Genomic DNA, 14,256 nt, shown 5'->3' on the forward strand with positions numbered 1-14,256 from the left:
GAGAAAGAGGGGAAAAAAGCAAAGGAAGGAAGGAGCAGCCGAACACCTGCTCGCTGGCCTGGAGGAAGGGGCGGGGAAACTACAACTCCCAGGCGCCTTTGCGCCTCCCACCAGGAGCTAGCTTCTGCAGCCTTGCCACTCTTCCTCTTCCTCCATTTGTGATTTATTTTTATTCTATTATTATTATTTTGCATGCTTTAAACTTAAAAAAATAATATATGCTTCGCTTGGTCTCCCTTTAAGTCCCAGTTTGCAAAGTGCATTGATTCGTTTCTCTGCATTATTTTTGCAGTGCGTTCTTCTTCTCGCTTCCTGTGCCTTCTTCTCGCCGGCGATCCCCTTTGCCGGGCGTCGGCATGGCGTCGGGCTCCGATGGCGGCGAGGAGGCGGCGGAGTCTCCGGACTCCCGGGCCGGGAAAGGTCAGTCGGAGGCGCCGAGGGGAAACCCCCGCGCAGGGACGCGGCGCCGCCAGGGGGCGCTGCTGCTACTGCGCGCCGTGCAGTCGGCTGGCAGTGGAGGACGTCGGTAGGGGGCGGTGTGGGGCTGAGGCCATTGGAGAGGGGGAATGCGGGGTGCAAAGTGGGTATTGTTTTTTTGGAAGGATAATCTGACTGCCATCCCAAACGGGGCCAGATTAAGGCATGCTGCCAGTGCCATATAAGATAAACAAGCTATAGTTTAGGGCCGCACTCTCTTGGGGAACAAAAAAAAAATTAAAGGAAAAACAACTGGATGTACATTTCCAAAATATAAGATAAAAATAATAATAAAATAAAACCTACATACAGCAACAGTGTTTTGTGTTGTGTATGGACCTATTAGGTCCATAAATTACAGTACCGTATAGCATATATTCAACACAAAAAACAGCGACAATTTGTTGCTGCCAAATTGCAGCTGGACATATAAAGGGCCCCATTACCTTCAGTAGCTTAGGACCTCATCAAACCTAAATTTGGCCCTGTGCAAGACCCTAACCTATGTCACATTTATTAGGACCCCATAGTTATGGCTCTGTACAATTGTTGAGAAATATAAACTTCTTAATGTAAAGAGTCCTACTTGAGGGTCCTTGGGGAGAAGCAGCAGCATAGGGATTACCTTGTTGTAACCCACCCTGGGAGCTTCAGGTGAAAGGCAGGCAATAAATTGAACAAAATATAGCATTAAAAGATGCTTAAAACAAATTACAGTACTGGCACAAGAATGGGGAGGAGGAGATCCTAAAATTTCTGTTCTGTGTCAAAGGCCAGGGTAAAGAGCCACTCGCTAATTTCTACTCATGGGGTATAAATATAATAATGCAGATTTTGACCAGTCCAGCATTGTTTGAAAAAATAATCAAGTAACAATCAGGGCTTAGGTCATTAAGAAGATGGCTCTCTGAGTGCCTTTGCTTGGCAAGCAATGACTCCCCCCCCCCTCTCCCCCCCAAATCTCTGCGACGAGAAATTTATTTTAACTCAAGGGAGTAGCTGGCTGGCAGGTAAGATCTTGAGCCTGGGGTTTATTTTCTGCCTCCTACTTTAAAAAAGCATTTCAAAAATTAAGCGTTCAGAACAGGATGGGGCCGATGCAGAATTGTTTCGGGGAATGTGTGGGAAAAGGGGTGGGGGAAAATCAGATTTTTATATTTATGTGCATATATATATATATATATATATATATATATATAGGCTGCATCAGAATTAATTCACTCCTGCTCCCTTGCACAGATTCTGCCTCGGGCTCCATTGAGGTGGAGCAGAAGTTCCTTTTCGGGCCTGACGCCATGCAGAAGCTGGCGGCGCTTGGGGCACTGGCGGAAGGCAGTGTCTCCTTCCGCGACCGGTACTACGACATGCCCGACTGGCGCCTCACGCTAGCAGATCATTGGCTCCGGCAGCGCGAAGGGGCTGGCTGGGAGCTGAAATGCCCCCCGTGGCCACTAGAAGGCACCACCGCTAGCCAGGGGCAGCAGGACCTTCCAGAACCACCAGCCGGGGCCCGGAGCCACGACCCGCAGCACCCGCTTCAGCCAATAGAGGGAGCTGGCAGGACGCACCTGGCCACGCAATACCAGGAAGTGACCTGCCCCCGAGAGATCGTGGCCCGCCTCTGTGGCCTGCTGGGCGTGGACCCGGCCGCGAGTTGGCAGAGCGACGTGGCCAGAGCCGTGGAGGAGCAGGGCCTGCAGGAGTTTGCCAGCTTCGTCACCCGGCGGTGCAGATACCGCCTGGCCAGCCTCCACCTGACCGTGGATCTCGACGAGATGGACTTTGGCTATGCCGTGGGAGAGGTGGAGGCGATGGTTTTGCGGGAGCAGGAAGTTCCAGAGGCTCTGGAGAGGATACAGGAGCTGGGAAGTCGGCTGGGTGAGGAGTTTGGCCGTTTTGTCCCAGGAAGTGCCCTCTTAGCGGGGATCTAGCCCAGCTTCCTGTTCCCAGTGACCCATCAAATGCCACCCATTGATGCCCGCAAATAGGACAACAGCCGTGCTCTCCCCACTCACAATTCCCTCTTCTGAAAGCACCTAAGGACCTCGTAAATAGCGTAGTGGCAGATTCAGAAATGCAGGGTCCCCTGTGTGAAGTCACAGCCACACCTCTTCTGACATCATACCATAATCTTGTAATTATATTCAGGGGGAGCATCGCAACAATAGCTGTAGATCTCCGCATGCTGCCTTCTAAGCTAAATCTACTGTTTTCTGGGCACGAGCATGATGATTTGGAATGCTCTGGAACTTTCTTCCGGGGTGTTTTTTCTTGAGGTTCCATTGCACGTAACAGAATCAGCCTAGGTAGCTCGGTTGGTTGGAACGCGGTGCTGAGAGCGCCACGGTTGCAGGTTCGATCCCCGTATGGGACAGCTGCCAATTCAGGTTGGACTAGATGATCCCTCGGGGTCCCTTCCGAGTCTGTGATTCTATAACCTTGCACACAGGATAAAGAACAACTCCTTGTGCACCTTCTGTAGAGTGACCCTAGGAGCCTATCCTCAGGGGCTTAGAAAAAAACTGCTTTCATGCTGCTTGCGTGGCTGTAGGACACTGGAAAAGGGACTCCTCACTTTGGGGGCCCCGATTAACGAGACTTTTCTCCCTCTTTTTAAGCACCCCTCCAAAAATATATTTTTTAAAAATACGAAATACAAACGAAAACTGCTTGATGCTTAGTCCTCTACATCCCAAGGACATTTGGATGGGTTCGGAATTCCGTTCCGCGTCTCGCCCTGTTGCTGAATTAACATTCTCCTCTCTTTCTGGTCCTCCCTGGCAGGCCTGGATGTGAAAACCCCAATTCCTGGCAAGATGTCTGTCTACCTGCATAAATTCAGACCTGCGCACTACGAGGCCCTCGTGAGAGCTGGGTCACTGAGGAAAGTGAGAGCTGCAACAGATGAGGAGGGCAACTGACTGGGGCTGGAGAAAAGGGGGGTGGGCGGGGGGGGGCTACGCTTGGGTTGGGCGGAAGGCTCTGCTACCTGAACGGAGAGGACAATTTGGGGGGCCACGTTTTCCCCACCCACCCCTCCTTTCTTCCCCCTCTGCCAAACCTTCCAACTCCATCCAACACCTGGAATGGCTTTCGACATCCCGCAGCAGTCGGAACCCTCGGGAGCCTTGTGTGACATCACAGCAGGTCAGCCAATAGCAGCTGGGCCTGGGCAGAGGGGCTGCGAAACAGCCAGGCGTTTGCCCTGTTACACAAGAGCGGAGAATGCGTTGAGAAGACATTTATTCACACACTCAAAGCTCAATGGCCATTCAGTGGAGAGCGGCAGGGGGCGGGTTTGAGAGATGGGGGTGAGGGGAGAGAGAAAGGAAGGATGAGGTGTACGCAGTGTGGCCTCGCCCAAGCTGCCGCGCACCCACAACCCAGGTGCTTGGGGGTGCCACTTCCAGCAGCTCCATCTGGAGGGCGCCAGCTTGGGAGAGGCACATGTCACATATTGTGGACCTGTGGAACTCATTGCCTCATTGCCCTTGCATAGTGTAACAGCGCCCGACAGAATGCTAAAGGAGACAGGGCTTCCCTGGGAGTGGTTCTTGCGCTGCTCTCAGTGTGGGTGTCCATCAACCGCAGCGTCTGGAAGGGAGGTTTGTTGCACCAACCAGCAGTACGACCGGAGGCGAAAAAACCGAATCCGGCAATGAAGAGGGATAGCTGGTGTTTGTGTTTGTTTTTATTGAAGAGGGCTTCCCCCCCCCTCCACCCCCCAACCCACTCTTTATCTCCATTGATTTCCATTTAGTCTCGCTCAGTTGTTGTGGAGTTTCCCCCATCTGGCTGATCAATTGAATTGATCTGCCAGCAGCTGGGAGTGAGGAGGGAGAAAGTGGGCTGCTTGAGACGGGGATTCCCCCTCTCCCTCCCGCCTCCCTCTTTTGGAAATACCTCTTTGGATCCGGTGAAATCTGCCCTTCCGGCTGTGCAAATGGGGAGCACCCAAGGGTGTTGTTTTTTGGGGCACCCACTTGGAGCAAAGACGCCACCTGGTGGTGAGATGGTGTCATCGCAAGGGTTTTTCTCCACCCCACCCCACCCCTTCCCTTCCCTTGGAGAGGAGTGCATTTTAGGGGAACCTGTTGAGGAGGGAGGGGTACAGTGGGCCGCTCGCTCTTCATTTCCAGGCAGCCTCGGGGAAGGAGTTGATTTCCTTGATCTGTTGCACCAGCGCTCCAGAGGGCAGAGTGTAGGCAAGTCGTAACCTCATGCGGAGCGGGAGCTGGAAGGGATAAAACTTACTTTACGCTGGGTGTATAATTTCTTGCTTGCAAACATTAAAAGCTGCGTTCTGCACAAAACAGAAAGCTCAAAACAGAACCCCAGTGTTCATTCCTTTTTTACGAGCGCTAAGTCGCTAGTCCTTAGCGTTGCTGGAAGAGCGAGGGCGACGCGTGTTGTGTTAAATGGGGAAGGAGTGCGAATTCGGGTGGCTGAGACTGCTGGAGAGTACCCTCCTGGAAGGAACTGGAAGTGACATCACCCTGGTTCCTGTTACGCTAACCAAGGTGAAGTCAACCAGCGAGGGCGGAGGAGGAAGTGACATCACTGCTGTCTTTGTGATGTGGGAGCGTGATGGTGCCACTTCCTGTTTTCAGCAGGAAACATCCTTCTGATGCTGCCAACAAAAGTGGCCCGAAGGCAATAGAGTCTCTTAACGTCGCTTTACAGGAGTAGAGGAAGTGATGTCACCGCCTTGCTTTAAGTGACAGCCAGGCAGGAAATGACATCGCTGCTCAGATCACAGGTTAATTCCCACTCCCTGGCCACATGTATATCCCTCCTCTCACTCTCCTTACCTTTTTGGGGTTCAGTACTCGGATGAGCTGGGTGATGGGGGCGCCACCCTGGCCTGGGACTGTAGAACCACTTGGGGCCAGCAGCTCCACTTGGAAGGACTGTCAGAAGAGGAGCAGGCGAAAGTCCAAACAACGCGTATCATTAAAAAAAAGAAAAGAAAAAAGTTTTTGACCCCTGCAAAACCCAAGGCTGTTTCCCTTCCTGCTTTCTCCCCTCCCTGCCCTGCAAAAGGATTTCATTTGCAATTTAAAACATTATGGCTGACAACATTATCCCTTTGTCTAATCCTCTTTTAAATCCTCCTCCAAGTTGGCCATCACTGCCTCCTGCGGCAGTGAGTTCCATAGTTCGTGTGAAGAATTACTTCCCTTTGCCTGCCCAGAAACCCTTCCCTGGGTGACCCCATTGGCCTCTGGCACTGGGAGGAGCATAAAGGAAGATGCCCCTCTTCTTAAGAACATCAGAAGATGTCCTTGGCTGCTGGGTGAGGCCAAAGGGGGTCCCCATCTACCCCAGCATCCTCTTCTCCCGGTGACCCAGCAGATGCCCCACTGAGGAAGCCCACAAGCAAGACCCCACGGCTGCAGTGGTCTTCCTCAGTTGTGATTCCCAGCAACCCGTATTCAGAAGCATCACTGCTTCCAGCCGTGGAGAGGGGGCACGGCCGCTGTGGCTCGTAGCCTCCTCCGCGATCTCGTCCACCCTCTTCTAAAGCCACCTGAGGCCTCACCTTGGGGACAGCCACTTGAAGACAAAACCCGGCCACGTCGTCGGGTGTCCTGTTGGAGACGGTGGCCGTGATGAGGAGCAACGTGGGCTCCAGCGCCGGCCGGTCCATGGAAAATTCGACCAGCAGGCCGTCTTGTTCGTACGCAACCATGCGGGCGATGGCGGAGGCTGCAGGGAGGGAAGCGAGATAAGGCGAGGGAGGAGGGCGGCCAGCGAAGTCTAGCTCCCCTCCGGCCAATCGCCCTGTGAGGTACAGAAGTCCCTGTGCAGGATTCATAACCTGAATGCGTCCAGAACGCCAAGGCTTGAGCTGGGTACGTTGCTGCAGTAGTCGCAGGGTGCATCTGAGCATGTGCAAAGGGCCTTGCCCTCACCTCTGAGTGACCCCAGGCAGCGTACACAGGACTGGCACTGTGACCTTCCAGCTCAGAGGCTGTGGCTTCTGGGTCCCCCTTTAGGAAGAGGCCTCTTCAGAATAATATATGGCCCACATGGCTAAGCAGGGACCACTCTGGTCTCTTCTGTCTTTTTCTCTGGAAATGCTGCGAGTGCCATTCATAGAAGGGTTTTCATTGGACCCTGCAGCTCTCCCTTTGTTGCATTACTCAAAACAGAGCAGCTTTCAATAAGAAGAAGAAGAAGAAGAAGAAGAAGAAGAAGAAGAAGAAGAAGAAGAAGAAGAAGAAGAAGAAGAAGAAGAAGAAGAAGTGCTATTTTTCTAGGAAAAAAGAGGAGCCGGAACTCACCATAAACACCTCCCTCGTTCTCTTAGAATGGCAATGATGCCCACCTGGAAATGCCGGAACTGAGTTCCAGCTGAAAAAAGCCCTACTAATATTTATTATTGTTATTTCTTATTCCTTGCCCACCTGACTGGGTTACCTCAGCCACTCTGGGCGGCTCCCAACAGAATATTAAAACAGGATAAAACATCAAACATCAAAAGCTTCCCTACACAGGGCTGCCTTCAGATGCCTTCTAAAAGTCAGGTAGTTGTTCATTTCCTTGACATCTGATGGGAGGGCGTTCTACTGGTCGGGCGCCACCACCGAGAAGGCCCTCTGCCTGGTTCTCTGTAGCCGCACTTCTCGCAGGGAGGGAACCGCCAGAACGCCCTCGGAGCTGGACCTCTGTGTCCGGGCTGAACAATTGGGGTGGAGATGCTCCTTCAGGTATACAGGTATATTTTAGTGCTCATTGTTAAAACACAACAAGAGCGCTACAGCTGTTGTTAAAGGGGGCAGTGCTCAGAAATGCCCATGTGAGATGGAGAAATAAGCTCTCCTCACTTTATTTCTTCTGTCCTGAAGACCCCCCAGAGGGCAGTGATGGAATGAAAGGATACATGAGGGGGTGTGTGTTTCCTTTGCAGACTCGTCTGAAAGGGTCTTGGCAAGAATCAGAGGTGCAAAAAGCAAGCAGCTCCCTCCCCACCTGCAAAGAGCCCTTTGAAGATCAACATACCTGGGGCTTTCAGATCGCCAAGGAAATCGAGGAAGGATTCCACTGCCGGGGCGACGGGGCTGGGCTGGGCTGGAGGGGGATCTGCGGGGCCTCCAAGGAGATCCAAAAGATCAGAGACCTACAGGGCAAGCAAGGAAGTGTTAAAGAGGAGATGTTGAGGGTGGGGGGAAGAGTCTCATTGCGGGGCTGCAGAGAGAACTCTGGCAAAGGCATGCAGTGATAATCTGGGAAAGTAGAGGCAACAGAAAAAGCACATTAAAATAGGGCTGTGGGTGTTCACTTTAAAATTGCTGAAAGTCTTGGTGGATCGCTGAGTGGTTTTTCCGCCAGCGGTTAGTCATTTTTATGTGCTGCGCTCAATGTGGAAGCAACCCAGTCAGCCGGGCAGCATATAAATAATAAAATCATTAATAAAAACTGATTTAATTTAATTTTTCTGCAATGCTACACGTGCTACATGAGCTGCACTCTGGAAACGCATCCCTTAAAAATTAAGGCTTGGGTTCAGGTTTCATCATCCCCCCCCCAGCCCCCGGGTTGGTTCCAGTTCAGCCTTTCTGTGATGCCGAAACGGGCTCTATGTCCTCCGAATGAACTGATTCGTGTAAGGAAAGAGCCGAGATGATACAGGATTCCGATTTATAAAAGGAGGTGGGCCAAATTAACAGCTGGGCTCTTCAAAATCCACATTCGGTGGCCTTATGTTTGGGTTCTAGGCAAAGCGCAGGTTGGCCAGCTCTTAAAAATCAAATCCTTATTTGGAATTGGTAATCCTGGATTATGCGCTGCTCCAAAGTGTCACCTTGCTGTCAAGTTCGGGGGTTTGCCCTGCTCCCAAGTGCCCCCTGGTGCCGACCGCTTGGCAAGAGTCCTGTTGCTGGACGTTGCTTGGCGCTGGCGCCACCTCCAGGATTCGAGGGGCAGCAGCGCCCTCTCTTCCATTCTGATCTTTTTCACTTCCTTCCTCTGTGTAACCAGTTTTGTCGACTAAGGGCATCTTCTCCAGGACAGATGCTCTGGCAGGAAGAAAGGGGAAAAATGGAGAGATAATGGGGCTTTTGTGGGGATTTATTTGGCAAGAGAGTGGGGAAGCAGAGTAGGAGAAAGATTTTATCTGCTGGTGACTTGGCTGGTGACTGTTTCCGCCGCCAACCCTCCTCACCCACCCTATGACCTGCGTGTCAGGAATAAAGGTTTGCAAACCAGATTTGAGTACTGATGTTCCTCCGTGGAGGTTTAGCCGCCGAAGGCCTCCTGTGAGTACCTGCAAAGACCGTTTGCAAAGACTGTCAAGGCGGAAGGCCGTTCGCAGCAGAGTTTTCAGCGCTCAAACTTGAGACGGGGTGAAATGGGGAAGCTAGCTAAAACACGGGTGTTGTGTAAATGGAAGTGCCCACGCGGGAGGTAAGAATATACAGATTACCCGAGAACGGCGCCCGTCTTTGCCAGGAGTACCTGAGGTGGTCGTAATTCCGGAAGAGGGCGTTGTACTCAACTGCCCGTTGCTGGAGCTCCACATCGTGGCAGCTGCAGTAAATGGAAACCAGACTCCGGATCCGACTGCTCAGGGCGGACAGGGTGGGAGACAAGAATGGAGGGAAAGAGGTTACAAGATGCCTCTGCTTCGAGCAGAGAAGCAGGACACAGGATGAGGTGGGAAATATTACAGAGGCAAATCAATTCACGTGTCAAAAGGCCTCACAGGAGAGTCCAACCCCTGGCACCGCTACACCCTGCCAATCGTAGAGTCATAGGATTGTAGAGTTGGAAGGGACCCCAGGGGTCATCTAGCTCAACCCACCTGCACCGCAGGAATCGCAGAATCCCTGCCAGGTGGCCCATCCAACCTCTGTTTCCAAAACCTGCAATGAAGGAGAGCCCACTGCCTTCTGGGGGAGTCCCTTCCCCTGTCGAACAGCTCTTGCCGCCAGAAGGCTCATCCTTTTATGTTTTAAGTTGGAATCTCCTTTCTTGGCATTTGAATTCCCTCGGTTTCCAAAGACCACCAACGTCCGCCCCTGCCCTTGAGGCCTGGCTTAGGAAGAGGGGACGTTGAGATGGCGAGCCTAAACCAAGTATGTACACAACTCCCCACCAACAAAGAATCCTGGGAACCTTTGTTTGCTCAGGGTGCTGGGAGTTTGACCTCAAACTACAACTCCCAGGGTTCCACGGGGGAATCGGTGTGCTTTGCAGGTTATAGTGCATTTGTGGCCTTAACCCGTGGTGAACCTGCGAGGCTGCGAGGGTGGGGATGTCAGCTGTGAGCTCACTTGATGTCGCTGCCCTGGAGACGAGTCCCGAGCTTCATGAGGGCAGTGAGAGCGTAGGCCCGGGTGCCTGGCAGCGAGATGTGAGACTGCAGAACTCGCTCCAAAATGGAGACCATTTCCTCTGGGTCCACCTGCCGGAGCGGGGTGAGTTGGAGAAAAGAGGAGGAGGAGGAAAAATCATAATGAAGTGGGATATTTCTTCCCCCAGCAGGTGTGAGCAAATTTCCCCCGCTCGACATGGGCATAGGCAGGGGGGGCAGGAAGGGGCAGTTGACCCCCCCTAGAAGCAGGGCTGCTGGCCAGCCTGCCCCGCTGTCCGCCGCCACCCGGTGCCGTCTCCCTTCTCCCTGGCTGGCTGTGGGGCGGGTGGAGGGAAAGCCAGCCAAACGCTTTGCGCAGCTCTGGGGCTTTCCCTCCACCCGCCCCACAGAGAAGGGACGTCTCCCTTCTCCCTTGCTGGCTGTGGGGCTGGGTGGAGGGAAAGCCCCTGCCGGATGTGGAGGGGGAGGAGGGGGTCGGAGCAGCCCAATTTCTGGCTGATCCTGGCGCCCCCTCGTCCCTGCACGACCATGGCTTTCCTTGCCCCACTGTGGCCCCTCCCCCCGTGCCTTGGCCCCGCCCCTTGCCCCCTAATTTTGATCCTGGCCACGCCCCTACCGCTCGATCTTCCCCACAAAATGCCCACCCTCACTTTCTGATTCCTCACCTGAGTGGGCTCCACCTCTTCACAGCTGCCGTCCAATAAGAGGTTGCCGTATTCACCAATGCACCAGGTAGCCACTTGGACCAAGGGTTGCTGGGAGGGAAAAGAGAGAGAGGGAGGGCTCCGCTATGCTGTGCCACGTATTTAAGCTTTTGCCAACCAGGCTCTGCATGGGTATCATCAGACTACAACTCCCATCAGCCCCAGTTTTAGGCCCGGTGGGGCTGATGGGAGTTGTAGTACAGCGATGCTGGCAAAGGCTGTCTTTCGTTCCATGTTTATTCGCAAGGGATTCAGGGCGGTGTGTGTAAGGGACTAGGGGTTATCCCATGGTGTGCTCATAACAACCCTGTGAGGTAGGTTAAGGCCGAGAGGTGGGAACTAGCCCCAGGGTCAGGCTCTGTGCAAAACAAAAACTGAGCTTGCAAGGGAAGCTGTGTCTCTGCTAAGGTTAAATACAGGGAGGCTGCGCAGGACAAAGATTTTAGCCCCACTGTTTCTGGTGCAGAAGCATCGCCATTGCCTTTTACCCTTCAGAACATAGAATCAGAGAATCTTAGAGTTGGAAGGGACCCCAAGGGTCATCTAGCCCAACCCCCTACAATGCAGGAATCTCAAGCAAAGCATCCATGACAGATGGCCACCCAAACTCATGATCTTGGCAAATGGAAACCCCAGATTTTATTTTTGAACTGCTGGGGGGGGGGCTTGAGTCTTATTTCCTGCCACCAGAGGGAGCTGCTGATCTGCCACCTGCTGTACTTGAGCGCCACCAGCTGGCTGGAGGCTAGTACTGCGGCTTCTACTCCCACAATTCTCAGGTGGTACAAAGGGGCCAAAGCTTTCCACCAGGGCTGGCTTTGCTCACTCACAGTGTCACATCCAGACCACCAAGGGCGTTTAGGGCAGCCCAGCCCTATCGATGCCCACGTTGACGTGAGCCCTGCAATGTTATCGCAGCCTGCTGAAAATGCTTTTTGTTTAAGCAAGCCTACAAACATGTACATTTGACGTGCATTTTAACATGCAATTCTGAAGGGTGGATTTCATATAATTTTATGGGTAATTTGAATGTCTTATACTGGGATCTGCCGTCTCTGCTAACTGCTTACCAACCTTTCACACCCTCTTAAAAAAAACAACCTCCCAAATTATTTTATTATTATTATTATTTACGGTATTACATTTTTCTCCCCAAGAGCTCAAGGTAGTGGACGTGGTTCTCCTCCCCCACTGCGTCCTCACAACAACCCTGTGAAGTAGGTTTGCTAAGAGACAACGACAGGCCCAATGCTAATAAGCGCAGCGTGACAACAGCCTTACATTTCTATGTGTATAGGAAGAAGAACAGCTTAGAGGTTTTGATGCTAAGCATTATAGAAATTCTGTTCAGTTAATAAAAAATGTTGAGTGGAACTCACTTGCAAGTAAGTGGGCACAGTATACATACCCTCACTCTTCCTCTTCTGGTTCTCTATGCCCTGCCCCCCCCGCCCCCCATCACCCCCTCCCATACCTGCAAAGTTCCGCCCTGAGAAATAAGGGACTGGACCGGAAGTAGCAGACCGGAAGTAGCGCTGCCGCCATTTTGGAACTGGGCGGAGCATGCTCAGAAGCGACTTTTGATGCTGCTCTGCCCTGTTCCAAAATGGCCACCGCACCAGAAGTTGTGCTGCAGCCATTTTGGAACTGGGCAAAGCAGCATCAAAAGTCGCTTCTGAGCACGCTCCGCCCAGTTCCAAAATGGCCACCGCGCCAGAATAAACCGGGGGAAAACAAAAAAATCCGTTTTTTCGGCTGGAGACAGCTGGGAAAACGGGGGTTTCCCGGGGAATACGGGAGACTTGGCAGCCATGGCCCCTCCCCAATCCCATACCTGAGAGATATCTTGGGTCAGGGCCTTGTATAGCTGTTGAACCGCATAGCCGTGAAGCTCCTTTGCACCTCCAATGAGGTGGATGAGGTTGGGGACCGCGTCGTCACGTACATAGGAGCCAGCCTGCAGAGGGTAAGGAGAGGAACCAGAGATGTTAACTACGGTCCTTCTCAGAGATACTTCTCTGCTTGGTCCTTCCTTCCCTTAAAAAGGGTTAAACAGATTCCTCCTCCTCCTCCTCCACACAAGCCCAGACTACCAAGGACTCAGCTCTGAAGGCACTCTCAAGGATTCTGGGCTGCTATTGGCGGGCTCTACGTGAAGGATGCTGCTTAAGCGGGGAGGGCCTTGAAACTCACTTTTTCAGCACACCTAGAATGGCAGTTTCAATGGGGTGCTGGAAACAGGGAGAGGAAAATAAATATTAAAGCCTGAAAAATGTTCGCAGAGGCACAGTAGGGGGGTATCAACTTTCTGTTTCTCGCCTCTCCCAAAAGGAAAAAAAAAAGTTTCTCGTCCAGATGGTCTGGAGAAGCTTCTTCAAACACAACCCCTTGAGAGAGGAAGGCTCTTCCATGAGCCACACAACTTTCCACTGCTCCCCAAGGATCCTAGCCCCCCCCCCCCCAGCCTCCATCTTACCATGGTCAGAACCTGGAGGATGGTGTCGATGTGCCAACGCTTGCTGGGTGCAAACCTGAAGTGGGTGAGGGAAGAAAACAAGAAGAGCAGAAATGTCTTAGACCTATTGCCCCGCCTGAAAGTGCTCCACACGCCGTCAGGGCATGCTGTTTTAAAGGGTTGGGACTTAATTTTCGCTAATTTCTTCAGGGAGGGAGGGTCTTAAAAATATGTTTTTGGGTGTGAGGAATTCAAATCTGCTATTATTTTTGTGATTGGACAACATTCAGCTTGGCGAATCTACGTTTGATTAGAAAGCACATAAACTGCTTTCTCAGAAAAACCAAAGACTTTAATTTTGCCTTCTGAAAATGTCAGGTAAGGCTAAATAATAATAAAAGTGAACAATAAAAATAATTGTAACGTGCTGTATAATATAAGTGCAAGCACTTGTTTTTAATTATTTCTGTGCAATTTTACACGCGTTTCACTTACCAAGGAGAACTAAATTGTATTAATTTAACCAAGACCTCTTTTGAATTCCCAAGTCTTAGGTCACAGAATCATAGCTGCCAAGTCTCCCATTTTCCCCGGGAAACCCCCGTTTTTCCAGCTGTCCCCAGCCGAAAAAACGGATTTTTTTGTTTTTCCCCGGTTTATTCTGGCGCTGCGGCCATTTTGGAACTGGGCGGAGCATGCTCAGAAGCGACTTTTGATGCTGCTCTGCCCAGTTCCAAAATGGCTGCAGCGCGACTTCTGATGCGGCGGCCATTTTGGAACTGGGCACAGCAGCATCAAAAGTCACTTCTGAGCATGCTCCGTGCAGTTCCAAAATGGCCGCCGTGCTACTTCCGGCATGCTACTTTCGGTCCGGTCCCTTATTTTTCAGAGAGGAACTTGGCAGGTATGCACAGAATTGTAGAGTGGCAGGAATCTTTTGCCCAACGACCCTAAGATTAAGAGCCTCACGCTCTGCCATGAGCGCCCTTCGATGCGTGAATTCGAAAGCTGCAAAATTCAACACGCGCCCGCCCCCCCAAAAAACCTGCCCTTCATTTCTCTACAACGCCCCCTACGGGCAATGGCCGGACCCGACTCACTTCTCAGCGGCCAGGAATATTCCGGAAGCGCAGTCCGACTTCAGCTCCGGAGCGCAGGTGTCCAGGAAAACCAGCAGCTCTTTCGTGGTCGTTCTCACGTTGCTGCCGCTCACCAGGGCGAGGCTCAGCTGCAGGGCTCGTCTGAGGAAGGAGGGAGAAGAAGCGAGAAATTCTCCCGACTCAGAGACATCGTCCCCCAGA

The 14,256-nt window shown here is 52.1% G+C and overlaps 2 protein-coding genes across 3 annotated transcripts in view; one reads left to right on the top strand and one right to left on the bottom strand.

The window, feature by feature from the left end:
* Nucleotides 1–4,796, top strand: THTPA (thiamine triphosphatase). Its single transcript, XM_088656252.1, has 3 exons — nucleotides 1–420; nucleotides 1,717–2,355; nucleotides 3,262–4,796. Exons 1-3 carry the CDS (start codon nucleotides 357–359, stop codon nucleotides 3,396–3,398), a joined length of 840 nt encoding a protein of 279 aa, XP_088512378.1. The 5' UTR covers nucleotides 1–356; the 3' UTR covers nucleotides 3,399–4,796.
* The window catches only part of AP1G2 (adaptor related protein complex 1 subunit gamma 2), a 26,336-nt gene continuing 15,783 nt past the window's right edge, over nucleotides 3,704–14,256 (bottom strand). For both annotated transcript variants that reach the window (XM_088656249.1, XM_088656248.1), the window contains exons 12-22: nucleotides 14,056–14,196; nucleotides 12,977–13,031; nucleotides 12,335–12,457; nucleotides 10,462–10,551; nucleotides 9,756–9,886; nucleotides 8,938–9,042; nucleotides 8,285–8,498; nucleotides 7,483–7,600; nucleotides 6,020–6,186; nucleotides 5,289–5,387; nucleotides 3,704–4,711 (exon numbers count right to left, since the gene is read on the bottom strand). In XM_088656249.1, the coding sequence (XP_088512375.1) occupies nucleotides 4,607–4,711; nucleotides 5,289–5,387; nucleotides 6,020–6,186; nucleotides 7,483–7,600; nucleotides 8,285–8,498; nucleotides 8,938–9,042; nucleotides 9,756–9,886; nucleotides 10,462–10,551; nucleotides 12,335–12,457; nucleotides 12,977–13,031; nucleotides 14,056–14,196 (1,348 nt within the window). In that variant the 3' untranslated portion in view covers nucleotides 3,704–4,606. The remainder of the gene's footprint in view (nucleotides 4,712–5,288; nucleotides 5,388–6,019; nucleotides 6,187–7,482; nucleotides 7,601–8,284; nucleotides 8,499–8,937; nucleotides 9,043–9,755; nucleotides 9,887–10,461; nucleotides 10,552–12,334; nucleotides 12,458–12,976; nucleotides 13,032–14,055; nucleotides 14,197–14,256) is intronic.

This window comes from Zootoca vivipara, chromosome 12 (assembly GCF_965207765.1).
Source record: "Zootoca vivipara chromosome 12, rZooViv2.hap1.1, whole genome shotgun sequence".
NCBI lineage: Eukaryota > Metazoa > Chordata > Lepidosauria > Squamata > Lacertidae > Zootoca > Zootoca vivipara.

Coding starts and splice junctions, on each gene's coding strand:
- THTPA (XM_088656252.1), top strand. CDS start 357: ATGGCGTCGGGCTCCGATGGCGGCGAGGAGGCGGCGGAGTCTCCGGAC. Junction 421..1,716: donor GGACTCCCGGGCCGGGAAAG/GTCAGTCGGAGG, acceptor TCCCTTGCACAG/ATTCTGCCTCGGGCTCCATT. Junction 2,356..3,261: donor GGAGCTGGGAAGTCGGCTGG/GTGAGGAGTTTG, acceptor CCTCCCTGGCAG/GCCTGGATGTGAAAACCCCA.